Source organism: Callionymus lyra, chromosome 10 (genome assembly GCF_982586985.1).
Source record: "Callionymus lyra chromosome 10, fCalLyr1.hap1.1, whole genome shotgun sequence".
Classification (NCBI taxonomy): Eukaryota; Metazoa; Chordata; class Actinopteri; order Syngnathiformes; family Callionymidae; genus Callionymus; species Callionymus lyra.
Window position 1 is genome coordinate 9,175,978 of NC_141827.1, and position 14,527 is coordinate 9,190,504.

Consider the following 14,527-nt stretch of genomic DNA (forward strand, 5'->3'; position numbering starts at 1 on the left):
GCTTTAAGTCACTGATTTACAGTTTTATTCTTGTAAAACTCCATTTTACGATGTTTCAAATAAGCCCTTGATCATCTCTGTTAATAAAGTATTCGCGTTAATAATCCTGAATGTAAAATTTAAACATTTACACCGGAGCTCGTCTGCGCTTATTTACATTTCATTAGTGATCCACGTCAAAAATGTTGGAAATGAATGTCAATCCAGTTTAAATTTTCGTTATTTTTTTCTGATCATGAGGAAAGGAATCATGGAATCTGGTTCCTTTAAATATGATTGAAATATGTAAATGAGGGCGTGGAAACGGACGAGCAAGTCGACGATTAATTCCACCTTGATTGGGAGGTACTAAGTATGTACCTCTGAATATTTTGTACGTGGATATGAGTGTGCGACCTTTTTTAGTAGAAGATCCACAAACTAGTGTACATGAGGCCCTGATTCATTAACTCATGTGTGCTTGACTGGTTGTGACAAAAATCTGCACCATCTCTGCCCTGTTCTGGACCAGTTTGACACCCCTGCCTTAAACTATGGTTACAGAGCATTTGCTTCTTTTTAAAATGTTGAATCCCACTTAAAAGTATCTTTCTTGTACTTGGATTCTTTTTTCTTTCAGAACTTTGGAGCGGTCGGTCCTCAACAGGCTGCGATCAAAGAGAACGGATCACCTGTAAGTGTCTGAGTGTGTATCTATGTGTGTGTGTGTGTGTACACACAATGACAGATTTCTATGATAGATAAAAGCCAGCCCAACAGGAAGAGAGTCCTGTGTGTCTCCGCTCACCGTCACAACAGAAAGCGTCACGTCAGCCACGACGACGCAAGTCACCAAGGTACAAGTATTCCTGAAATATCAGCAGTTTTTTGTTTTTCATTACCATGAAAAATGACTGCAATGTTTTATTAAGACAACAAATCTCTTGTTCTTATTTTATTTTGATTTATTTTTGATTTTTTATAAAGAATTGCTGTATGTATTGGCTATTGGAAAAAAAACAATTTCCTGAAGGAGACCTCCTGAGGGATCAATAAAGCTTTACCTTACCTTACCTTAAATGCTAAAATAACTTTTCCCACAAATTAACAAGAGCAATGAATCTAATATTTCATGCTTTAGTGTGTAATTTATTAACATTGAGCTTATAATGTTAACATCATTAAAAAGAACCAAAAATATGCATTTCTCTGTATGTCACAGACAAAAACAAATTATACAAATATACAAACACAAGAAAAGAAGATGCTTTACTTCTTTCTACTCCTTTTTTTGAACAAGAGAATTTTGCTGTGTTTTTTTTATTTAATTGTTGTGTTTTGTTTAATTTACCTTTCGTTATTTTTTATGTACCAATCATTTACATATTTTTTGTTTGAAAAAGTCGAAATAAATAAGTTAATTTATTTATTTATGCAACAATGTCAAACTTTTTCCAATTATTGACTCAGGTCCCATGTAACCTTAAACTGGAAGAAGCTTTTAACCACCGTCATCCATCTCCACGCGTTCATTCTCGGCATGCCACATAATACTCATAAACACTCTCTTGTCCATCAGACCGTTAAAGGAGGCTACTCTGAGACCCGGATTGAGAAGCGGATCATCATCACAGGAGACGAGGATGTGGACCAGCATCAAGTGAGAAACTTAAAATGAGCATTAGTGATGGTTTGAAACCCCACATTGTAATGATGCTCCCGCCCACAGGCGCTCGCCATGGCCATCCAGGAGGCCAAACAACAACACCCAGACATGCTGGTGACAAAAGCTGTAGTAATCCGGGAAACGGACTTGCCGAGCTAGGACCTGCGGCACCAAGCACAGGTGAGAAATCTTTATTTTGTTGCATGAACCAAGCTCTGATCCTCTCCGGATCTATTTTTCCTTAACCAACTATAGTCTTATTTCAACTGTATAGTGTCTTGAGATAACTTTGTTATGATAAGACACTTTAAATAAAATTGAATTGAATTGAATTGAAGCTCACAGGCACAATGCATCAGCAGTATAACAGTATACGCCGCAGTATAAGCCGACAACTTTTGACAATTTTTCACTCGACAAAACTCCCTTGCAAAATCTCTTAGGTGAGTAAAATATTCTTTGGATCCCCCATTATATTATAATGTATATATTTACCTGTTAGTCTGCCAAATATCTTCCTAATTGAATTCAATACAACCTCAATTTTCTTAATGTATCCATTATTTGACATTTAAACAATTTATACTTAAGTTATAAGTATATAACTATATATATATACAGGTGTGTATATATATATATATATATAGTATATCTCACAAATAACACGTATGTCTAGTGATTTTTTTAATGTCATAACAGTCATGGCAGAAAAGGTATGTGATTGTTGAATGTGTGTGTCTGTCTGTGTGTTTTTCTCTGTGTGTGTTTGTCTCTGTGTATGCTGGTGAGAACAACATTATATTATATTTTTATTTTACAAATTCTGGCTTGTTTACACTCATAAAAATATATCTTATTCTGTTTGATCAATTTGATTTAACAATTGGGTTTAACAAAAAGGTCACCACTTAAATATTGACCCCAATTGATTAGAATGGAGGAGGTTGACCATACATTTTTCAAGGGTTATTATAGTCCATAACTTTAATAATATTTAACATTGATATTTTAATAATTCAAATTTTACACACTTACCTACAACGTAAGAGCTGAAGATAAAAGAAAGAAAAAAACAATTTCATTTAATTAAATTAAGTTTTACGTTACTAACAGCACAAGTCTCGCTATCTTTAGTGAAACCTCTGCTCCTTCCAGCTGGACACTAAATTAACTATTAAACTATATTATTCGCCGCGGAACCGGAAATTGTCCCTTCAAAATAAAAGCGCTCGACAAATTATTAATCGGGCAAAAAAGTGTCCAAACAAACAACTCATGACGAGAAATTATAATTCAAATTATTCACAACGAAAAAATGTGGTTCATTTACAGCTTGAGTACTAGTTTATAGTTTATTTAATTCGGAAGTATGTCAAAAGCAAATACAATTTTGATTTTTTTTTTCTTTAATCAAAGATGTTATTTGGACACTGCTGTAAGCTTCTTCTTCTTGTTGATGAGTTTTCCTTCTGCATATTGTAAAGTAATATTTGTCGCAGATATTTCAGCTGCTTGTTAAACTTTGATAATACAGATGTCACCTAAACATGTTAAAGTTGTGACCATACATTGGATGTACATTTAAATATAGTCGCTCTTAACACATACATCGCCTCAACTTCATTTAAATAATCTTACTAGAACACATGTCTATCAGTCTGCAGCATGGATTGAATTTGAAAAAAAAAAAGTGTAATCACGTGATTTAAAGAGTCATTCTTTATTTTTTCTTCCAGTGCTGATCATTAATGGAGGCTCTTCCGACCTATGGCGCCCCCTGCCCACCCTGCGGCACCTCCACTTAGCTGACACTAGGACCGTCTGCTGTGGACATACTCACCCAGGAGCAGATATTCCATGACTCTGGCTTTGACCCCCGAACCTCTTTATGCCTCGCCTTCTTCACTTCGACCCTGAATGTCGGGGGTTACTCATCAGACACGAATGCAATATTTCAAAAGAGACAAAGACGGTGCCACCGACTAATCATCGCCAACTCTGTGCTTTTTAAATTTTAATTTGTAGAGAATCATATTTATGTCCAGTGTTTACCTATTTATGACACCTGTGAGAAATCAGAGGATTATAATCTGCATGATTCATTTAAGGTTATGACGGGCATGAGAACATACAGGAAGCGGCGGCTGAGAGGAACACACTCACACACGGTCTTGATTTTGAAAATGTTTTGTTTCTTTTCTGATCCACTGTATCTGCTGGTGACAGGGTTTGTACACTTAGCTGTAGGAAATGTATTGGTGTAAATATATTGGTTATTTCACCGACGTGTATGTATAAACACAGCATGCAAATGATTGGCGTGATTAATTTTGAAAGGCATCCATGATTTGATGTATCATTTAGTTTAACATAAATCTAAAAAAAAAACTGACAAGTCAAGAATCATAAACTTTTTTACAACTAAACAAGAAGCAGCTGTCTCGCCTGCAGTTGATGCAAAACTCTGCAGCAAGAATTCTGACCCGCTCTAGTAGAAGAACTCACATTTCTCCGATCCTTAAAACTCTTCACTGGCTGTCAGTTTCTTTCAGGATCAAATTTAAAATTCTGGTTCTTACTTTCAGATCTATTCATGGTCAGACCTTCCATCAGTGATCTGATCCAGACTTACACCCCAGCTCGGGCTCTGAGGTCTGTGGATCAGAATCTACTGATGGTTCCAGAACACGGTTCAGGACCAGAGGAGAGAAATCCTTCCAGACTGTTGCTCCTAAGCTTTGGAACGATCTCTCTCTGTGTTTGATGATCTACTGACTCCTTCAAGAAACATCTTAAGACATTTTTATTTGTGCAGACTTTTCCCTGATTTTATGGGACTCCTCTGTTTGTCTTAAGTGTCTTGGCCTTTTATTGTATATAGTTTTTACTGTGTATTGTTCTTGATTGTTAAAGCACTTTGTGACCCTGGTCTAGAAAAGCGCTTTAGAAATAACAATTACTTACTTACTTACTTACTTACAACTACCCAAACTAGCCCTATACAAGACGCAATCATATACAAGCCGAAATAATATTCATGTAAGGCAGTGTAATAAACTGGTTAAACCTTGTTAAATTAGAAATAAAAGTGATCGAGGCAACATGAAGAAAGTATAAGATGTTACCCTTGAGGAAAAAATTGTGGCTTTGTGTGAATTAATTGCTTTGCCAGCCTTAGACTAGCCTCATCCTCAGTTTATTTCCTTCCTTAAGTTTTCTTTCCACTTCACAGCATCTCTGTGCACCACGCAGGCTTTTGCAACAACGAAAAACTCTTGAAAACTTGGCAAATGGTAGAAACTGTGAACCCTCATGCAAGGAAACTCGACATCGAATCAACTTTTTTTCTTTTGTGTTTTGTCCCACACTTGTGTGAACTTGCAATGTTTGCTACAGTTTATTTAATCTGGTCATACAACACTGGACTATTGATGATTCTGGAAACACGTGTGTAGACAAGCAAATTACCACATCAAATGTTGCCAATTCTAGATTGAATGAAACATGTGGACGACTTCTATTTATATATAAATACATTTTTTCTGTGTATGCTTCTGTGTGATCTTGGATTTTGACGGCAGGTTCAATCGGACGACACGTGATGAAGACTCAGAAATATGATCGCTGCCTGGGCTTGATGAATATACAATCATGAATAAAAGCTGTTTGTAACAGGAGAAGATCAGACCATTTGATGACCAGCGTGGCTCTAAACATCATCTTCTGGATGCATTTCAGTCGTGCAAAAGGGAAAAACGTGGATAAACTCTACAATTGTGAAGTTCTTGGGAGGAGAGCATCATGCTAAAGATAGATACATACATACATACATATACTCCTATGCATGCTACAAAAGCAGGTTCTGATTTTTTACCTTTATAGAAATAGCAAAATTACAGACAAAATAAATAACGTACAAAAAACATGCTGAAAAACAACAGCATTGACATAGATAAATACATCCATTAATATATAATAATACTGTATATATATATATATATATATATACACACATACATACAGTACCTTTTTAATCTCTTTAGTCGTGTATGATTGCATTAGAAAGTTGTGTTCAATAGTATATGAACCATAGATACAGTATATGTGTAAATGCATACTGACAAAATGAGTTTACAATAATTAAAGTATATAAATGCATTACAAATTGAGTTCGGACTAAAAAAAAATTACTTGAACGGACAGGGTTGGCCTTTGGGCTTTGGTTTGACACACGTGACTAACTTTTAACGACAAAGCAACACTGACACCTAGTGGTTCACATCGGTAACCCAGAAAAATGTTTTCTCTGAAAAAAATGTTCAGGCCTGTAATGAAGGCAGTGTAACATAAACAAAAAGGGGGAGATTTGATGTCCATCATTGCATATTAATAATGTTTTATTTATTATGTATATTTCTAGAAGAATAAATTGTTAAGAAATGGTTGTTTCTTCAATGAAGCGACCCATAACAAATGGAGTCGAAGCCTCTTTGTTCTTATTTTATTTATTTATTTATTTTTTCTTCCAGGAAACGTAAAATGAGAGATTTGTAGATATGTGGAAGGTTAAAAATAAAAAAAATAAAAAAAATAAAAATCACGGCATGTGACGTCGTGGTGACGTCGCCGTGGAGGAGGAAGTGAAAGAGGAAGCTCGGTAGAAAAGGTAGCAGTAGGCAACTCGCTGGCAAAAAAGGAAGGCTTCCGTTCAAGTGCCAAATTTAACGACCAGGTCAGGAACCGTATTGCTTTGTTAATCGTTAACGTAGAACCCCGAAATTGTTAAGAGGGTCGCCCCTTTTTTTTAATATTATCAAAACCGCCGGTGCTACATTAGCATTAGCTCCCGTGTTAGCACCCCCGAGTGCTAACGCCTTGTTAGCCGCCGAACAATAACAGCTCGCTGGCACTTCGCGTCAACAAGTCTCCTGCTTTGATCGCACCTCAGAGTAAGTTGCAAGGATGACATCACCGTGGATGTGTCTTTATTAACGCATGTGTTGGGAATTGATCCGATGTGACTTGAATGCTAATGGCGCAATGGGTTTTTTTTTTAACGAGGAACTAGTTGGCAAAACAAGGCCGTTCTGTAGCCGCACTGGGCCGGAGCACAGACGGGTCAGTCCTGCACTCTCAGGAGGGATTTGAAAAACATGTTTTTACATTTGATGGCTATTTAGATGTGAGACTAGGCTGCCCCGATCACACCGAGTATCATTAATTTATTTAATTGATTAGCTTTTATCCGTCATATCAATGTCTGTGAAGGGAACTAGAGTGGGTCACATAACAGTGTTTAAATAAATAAATCTACATCTTTGTTTCTGTGTTAATACGCAGAAACAACGTTGATCCTTTTCTATATGGTTCCTCCAAGATCTAGGAACGTTTTAAGTGTCTGACCTACACTCCAAATCCCAGAGTATATATATTATTAAATACGTTTGTAACACTGAGGAACACACAATAATGATTTTAATGTCAGATTCATGATCTAATGTGTAAGATAATGCATAAACGTCCACATATTATATCTATCTATTTATCTATATATTGAATGATCTCACAGTGGAGACCATGTTAAGATTTAACAATAATATTTTGTGTGTCAATGTTTCGTAATTTCTTTGGGTGTGTTGTGATATATTGGGATTATATTGTAATATAATGGAAACGAGTTGATGCCAGTTAACACCAGACATTAGGATGTTAATACAATTTATATAATATAAGAATATAATCTTTAAAAGTGAACATAAAAATTGTTTATGCAACTGGTTCAATAGTTTACTTTTTGTTTCATTTTGGTTTCGATCATGTGAGGGGTTCATTGCTGGATGATAGATTTATTATCTACTGAATCCGAAGGTAACCTTTGGTCAGGTTCATTGCCTAAAATGTGACACGTTGTCAAATCTGTTTGAATGTTGTCAAAGTTACCGAAAGTTTTATTTAATCTTGAGTTTGTTTATGGGTGTGCTGTACACAACCCATTCACAGGTGGTGTGTCAATATGTGAGCAGGACACTTAATGTTGGGTTTTTTACTTTAGCTCACCTGTGAGGACATTTTTGTTGTCAAAATGTTTACCTTAAGGTTATTTAAGTTATAAATTGTATTTCTAGTTCAATCTTTTCCTTGAGGTCAGACCTCAACGGAGGCTGGTAAACATCTGACTTCTTCAAGTTTCATTCACTCGGTTCAAAGCTAATCTGTATCTTAGGGGACGTCAAATATCACTTTTTCGATGGGCTTTTCTTCAGATGTCATGTGACTCAGCTGATCCCAGCGCACTTTGACAGGGTTCATGTTTCCGTGTCAGCGAGTCTACTTTACAAGCGAGCAGACGCTTGAGAGTACTTGTCCCGTTCAAGCATTGTTCAAGTGTTTTCCACCTGCTGAGGGTTTTCGCATTAAAAAAAACAGTTTGGTTACCGGACCACATCTCATCATCGCACAAATATATCTTAATAATCAACGACATGTTTACTTCCAAGTTGAAACAAGTCCATGTGACGTTTAAACATTGTCAAACAGGTTTGGTCAACCTCACTGCCAGCAATGATTCATACAGCTTGAACACAGCTGACTTCCAGAAAGGTCATTGTCATTGCCGTCATTGTTATTCTTTTAATTTATAGTTATCCTCCGCAACTGCTTACCTACCACCATCTTCTATTTAGCTGAACTAAATCAAACTAAAACTCAAGACATTTCCTAGGATAATGGTTTAGTATCTGCTTTTTTTTAATGCGTCTTCCAGACATTTATGAAGATTAATTATTTAGCTGTTCTTTTGTGGTTTGTAGTTGCTGGTGTTTTTTTTATTTGTTTGTCTATCATATCCTTTATTCTTGATCTTTTGAGTCAAATACTCGAAGAAAACGATACATGTTTTTATTAAAGCAATCAGATGGTCCATTATTTAGATATTTTCCATAAATCCTTGCCAGAGAATATATCTGAGTATTAAATACACCGAAAAACTAAATTAAATACTCCACAAGCTAGGCTCTTTTAGTCTGATCTAAATTCTGTTTCGATTTTAGAAATGTACTTTTTATTTTATTAATACTTAATACTGAAATGATGACATCTTCTCCTGGTTTCATTCGCTCCAGTTTCAAAGCAATTCAACTTTAGATTCACAGTCATTTACAATAAGTTCATCAATGTCGAAACCGTAAAAATGACTTGCTTTGCTTAATCACTGTTGTGCAATCGTCTTCTGTGTCACGTTCCTTTACCCTGTTGAAACATTCCCGGCATGAAAACTGACCGTCACTGGCTCAGCTGATGTGTTGAACATTTTTATTTATTTTTGCTTTGATATGAGGAATTTAAAGAACACACACACACACACACAATGATGTTCACGTTGGAGTTTTGTTTTGCGTAACTAATGGGAATCATGACGAGCGTTTCGAGTGTCTTGGCTTCTCTGCACTGGGTTGGGTCAGAGGAGGAGTTGGCCGAGGTGGCTTCCTGTGATTTATGAGTGAGAAGGAGGAATGATGTGATCCTCGTGATTTGTTCAAGCGCTTAGGAAAGCACATGACTGGAGTGAATGGAAGTCCAATATAATTGGGGCAGTGGCATGAAGTCGCATAAACAACTTTTTCCTCATAGAAGTGATGCTTTTTACTCTATTAGACAATGAACAGTAGCACCTCCTGTTGCTTAGCTTCTTCCATGTGCCTGCTAATGCTTTAAGGGTTGTCTCTTGACAGTTGTGGAAGAATGACGTCCAGGAAGAAAGTCCTCCTGAAGGTCATCATCCTCGGAGATTCGGGGTGAGTCACTATCATACCTCCATGTTACCTTTAATGTCTTCACAGAGGCAGATCAATCGTATGAGGTCACAATCTGCAGAAACGAACCTGCTTGACAAGCAGTTGTTTATTTAAGCTGAGTACATAAGTGGTTATGCTACTTCACTTTTTCTTAATCAAGGGAACAAAACCGCAACTCCTCAGTGTCACGCTCAATTATTTAGATAATTTCTGATAAATACTTAGAACATCTGATGAAGATGACACCAACTTAGGAGTCTGAACTCTGTTATTTTCCCCATATATGCATAAATATATATTTGCTTTAAACTAGATTAGGTTTTTAATTTTTTCCCTCTGAGCGTGTTCGGGCTCACTGACAATTCTACGTTATCCAACATTAAAATCGACTTATGTAAAAGTTGCTCTTCGCCTGATGCACAATTCAAGTTCCTTATTCTGTTTAAAAGAAAAAGCAGAATTTTGCATATTCTTTTTGAAAGAAATGTTGCATACTTGGCGTTTAATGTTTTACAACTAGAAGGTCGATGATAAAACTCTTTTGTTTTATACGTTACAACATCAGGATGGATTATATTGCCTCCTATTTACAATGTACTATATTAGGATGGGCAGTGTGTAGATTACATGACATAACAAAAATAGAAATCCGCCTTTTGTCCATTCCGTCATTGATTGTAATTCAGAACAACGGATCAGATGACATCTGACTTTTTATGACAATAACTGCCAAAATCATTCTTGTATAGCTTGCTCAGTTTCAGATTTTACTTTGGCATTTTAATCTCTTAAGGGAGGTACATTTACAACTTTATTGACACTAAACCGTCACAAAAGACATAAAAAAATCAACCCGTGGGACGCCTTCTTTTTCATTGAGTCAGAGTATTGTTTTTATTGGATCAGCCGGCTGGCAATTAAAACGGCTTAATTGGATCTTTAGAAGGTGTCTTGACTAAACTCATTATGTGTTGTGATTCATCGACTCAAATTAGTCACGATTTTTTCAGTCAATTAAAGTAGAGGCAGAAAATGAACCTGGTTAATTGTGTTGTATAATAATGGCTTCACAATACATCTATAAATATATTTCATAAATAGCTAACATGCAGAAAAGTGTTAGTCGCTCTGATTTAAAGGACGTTTCCAAACATGTTATCTTTCAGTAACTGGGTCAATGTTTCACTAGAAAATGGATAAAGGTCAGGATTTGTTTTTTAGTGAGAGTTTGAAGAAGAAAAAGTTGGACTGACTGAGATACTGAGTCAATCTTACGCCGTTTGATACACAGGATTGAACTCGTCCATTTTCTAAAACACTGGACAGTCATTGGAGACACAAAGGTGCTTCATTATAGTGAACACTTGTTTATGAATTGAGATTATTCCATAAAATAAACATGCCTCATATAAAACATTTTCGTAATGTTGTGACTTTGTCTGATCCTCGATCTTTTTGTTTCCTTCCTAACTTCATTCCCTGACTGTACTGCAACAGTGTCTAATTCTGTCTGCTTCCACCTTTAGAGTGGGGAAAACCTCCCTCATGAATCAGTATGTCAACAAGAAGTTCAGCAACCAGTACAAAGCCACAATAGGAGCAGACTTCCTGACCAAGGAGGTGATGGTGGACGACCGACTCGTAACAATGCAGGTGAAGTACAGATCAGAGGTCTTCTCCGGGGCTGGTCGTCAATGTGCCGTCACTCACTTGCACCCCGTCGCGATGCAGATCTGGGACACGGCTGGCCAAGAGAGGTTCCAGTCCTTGGGCGTGGCGTTCTACCGAGGCGCCGACTGCTGCGTGCTGGTGTTTGACGTGACGGCTCCCAATACGTTCAAGACCCTGGACAGCTGGAGGGATGAGTTCTTGATTCAGGCCAGTCCCAGAGATCCAGAGAACTTCCCGTTTGTGGTGCTGGGCAACAAGATCGACTTGGAAAATAGACAGGTAGGTGTCAAGTATGCAGAGATGAAACCCCTGGTCATCGTGTGGAATGTCCAACTGTGATCAAACCATATTCCATTTATTTCATTATTGATACGATATTAAAACAACTGAACCAATGAAAAGACCAGAATTAAGCAAAAACTACTTTGATTTCTGTTGGAACGCTGTTGTACACAGTTGGTTCTCAAGATACTCAACACAGCAAATTCCTCCTGAAACACAACACTGACATACTTCTGTATGTGAAGGTGTGAAGACAATCACATTTTAATGTTTAAATCAATGTTAAATGTCTAAAAGAATTCGGGGGAAATAACTAACACTAATGTGTTTTGTATCCACCGTTTCCTTCAATTCGCTTACAGTACTGAGTAGATCTTGTTTTTCTCTCACTGCGCCTTGACAAAGATTTCAATGATGATGTTGTGATAGAAAAAATACCATTCGTTTTTATTTTGACACAGAATTGCATAATTTTCGGAACAATCTTATGACTTTTTTAACTCCTTTTTGTTGATTTTATGAAACTGAAAGTCAAAGTCAGGTGTATCCTCTTGTCCTCAGTAATCGCCCAGATCTCGCAGGATTTTATTGTTCCTTAAACTGGAAATGTAACTGCAACACCAATATTTGTAACATGAATATTTCATGTTAATAGTAAATAAAAATACATATTTATTGTAAACTTTATTGAAATGTAAAACACAACAGAGCTACGATTAAAAACAAAATGAACGTCGTTGATACAGTTATGTTGGTGTTGATATTTATCCGTGTGTTGATTTTAATTTATTGTTTTTTTCATCTCACGCCCCTAGTGTTGAACCCTTGTCAAATGTAAAATGTAAATAAATCAGAAAATGGTTCCAGATGAGTTTGAGACTAAAGGTAACACTTGTGTCCTCGTCACCTCGCAGGTCACCACCAAACGGGCCCAGGCTTGGTGTCAGAGTAAGAACAACATTCCCTACTTCGAGACCAGCGCCAAGGAAGCCATCAACGTAGAACAAGCGTTCCAGACGATTGCCCGCAACGCCCTCAAACAGGTAGAGTTGTCTCTCCATCCCCCCTGAAACCGGAGCGAGTGATAAACGCTCTCTTAACACACATTGTCTTGACGCAGGAGACGGAGGTGGAGCTGTATAACGAATTCCCAGAGCCCATCAAACTGGATAGGAACGACAGAGCGAAACAATCGGCAGAAAGCTGCAGCTGCTAAGAGACAACTCGGACCATCTCTCTCTCTCATGGCTAACTGATTCACCCCCCCCCCCCGTCATCTGTTCTCCACCTGCACCTCGCTCCCCAGGGAAAGCGCTTTCCTTTCCGGTCTTCCTCCTTCACGCCAATCATTGCTTCCTCCACACATGCGTCACACATGGATGTGTCCCCCTAATCACTTGGTGCACAACCCACTAGTGTAAAACAAAAAACAAAAAAAAAACTGAAGGTCACGTCCCTCCTGGCTTGAGACGTGATCTGCTGGACTTGTTGATGCTCCATGTTGGCCAAGTTCAGCATCCCAATTAACATTTTGGCTCTTTGCGTTGCGTTGTTTTTCTTTCTGTCTACAAATTCTAAGTGTAATCAAATATATAGATATATATGCTTCTATTTTAATTGGCTGGTGTTTTCTCTGTAGCCAATCTGATTTTTTTTTTTTTTTTTTTTTTTCTGTTGTTGCACTTTTCTTTTTTTGCCTTTGAGTGTTATCACATAGAGGGGTGACTGGTTTTTGGGGCAACATCTGCGACTAACATGCCGTCTGGCGAGCAAACGAGTCCTCCTCACTCATCCTGGAAGAATCCAAACACTCTTGATTGTATTGCCTTTTCCCTTCAAGTACGTGTGCTCAAACTGCCTCACACTGCTGAAGAAATATTCCCATGTAGACGAAAGCAAACTCCGGACGCAGTTTTTTCGGTGTAGCCGTGAACAACTTAACTTAAATATCTGCCTTTATTGTATCATTCTGCTTGGATTTCTGCCGTGTGTTCCTGTCCTTCGTCCGACACAACAATATGCACCTCCATCACGCCGTCATCTGTCCTTGTTATCGCTCTTCTCTCTATCTGCTTGTAGCTCAGGTTGGCTAAGTACTTAATATTTTTAACAAATTGTGTATTACAGTGTATAGATGGTCAAGGCGACGGGATTGAACTGAAATGGATGTTCTGTTTTTTCCATTCGATCAAAGGATCCGACTTTTCTGCCTCTGTATTATTCCTTCTCCTTATAGAAAATCACTGCAATGCCAATAATATTGTGACTGGAAATTGGGACATCAAATGATAATAAAAGAAAATCTTGAATAGAAACACGTCTGTTTTTCTTTCACAGAAGCTGGTCGAGGTTAACGAGGACATTTTTAAATCCATCTAAGCTCGTTTAGTTGTTTTACACTCCACAAAGTTTTAAAAAGATAATTAAAATAATCACGTGTACATTTATATTTCTTGTAGGAATAGTTTTCAAGCTGTTTTCTTGGGCTGGTTTAAAGAAAATGTCTGGATTTTGCTTTTAAATGTTTCTACTTGTTTGCTTTCTAACCAAAATGCAAACCAATGATGTGCTGCTATATTATCAAAAACGTAATTTTAATAATCTGAATTAAAAGATATTTTGGTTTGAAATGGAAAATAGGGAAATTGGTCTAAATAACTAAAAAGATTACTTTTTTTAAACACATTTTGAAGCAATTTAACAAACGGTAATGCTATAGAATGACTCGATTCTATTTTGCTCATATAAAACATAGTGGAAATAATTTATAGCAAAGAGAAACTAATCTATGGAAGCAAATGTGTACCCTTGGACTTTGAATATGAATTTCTAACGCTGAATTTATTGAAACCGAATCTTTTTTCACTGAATTTAAAATAGCTAAACAGACTGGGAACATAATAATTTAAGGGGTTTTCAAATTCAAAGTCAATGCTGTTGAAATTCAGTGTTAGAAATGTATATTCTTAAGTCCAACGGCAAAAATGTGCGTCCATATATGTGGTGGTTGCGTCATTTTAACGTTAAAACGATTTTTATTTTCCAAAAAAATGACGGAAACACTATATATAATAATTGTTACACATAAACGCCAGTAGGTGTCACTGTAAACACAATACAGTGAACTACACTGCAC

The 14,527-nt window shown here is 37.0% G+C and overlaps 2 protein-coding genes across 3 annotated transcripts in view; both read left to right on the plus strand.

The window, feature by feature from the left end:
• LOC148070178 (uncharacterized) overlaps positions 1-5,325 on the plus strand; it is a 41,958-nt gene extending 36,633 nt beyond the window's left edge. The window contains exons 20-24 of the mRNA XM_087800940.1: positions 620-673; positions 741-836; positions 1,559-1,639; positions 1,709-1,825; positions 3,382-5,325. Coding sequence (XP_087657066.1) covers positions 620-673; positions 741-836; positions 1,559-1,639; positions 1,709-1,804 — 327 coding nt within the window. The 3' untranslated portion in view covers positions 1,805-1,825; positions 3,382-5,325. The remainder of the gene's footprint in view (positions 1-619; positions 674-740; positions 837-1,558; positions 1,640-1,708; positions 1,826-3,381) is intronic.
• A 955-nt stretch (positions 5,326-6,280) lies between these two features.
• Positions 6,281-13,706, plus strand: LOC148070179 (ras-related protein rab7-like). Of its 2 annotated transcripts, none has more exons than XM_087800252.1 (6): positions 6,281-6,377; positions 9,376-9,438; positions 10,965-11,091; positions 11,170-11,388; positions 12,306-12,434; positions 12,512-13,706. In XM_087800252.1, the coding sequence occupies exons 2-6, from the start codon at positions 9,386-9,388 to the stop codon at positions 12,605-12,607; spliced, it is 624 nt and encodes a 207-aa protein (XP_087656378.1). In that variant the 5' UTR covers positions 6,281-6,377; positions 9,376-9,385; the 3' UTR covers positions 12,608-13,706. The 2 variants fall into 2 exon arrangements, with proteins under 2 accessions (XP_087656378.1, XP_087656377.1); XM_087800251.1 differs by having other exon boundaries at positions 6,287-6,594.
• The last annotated feature ends 821 nt before the right edge of the window (positions 13,707-14,527 follow it).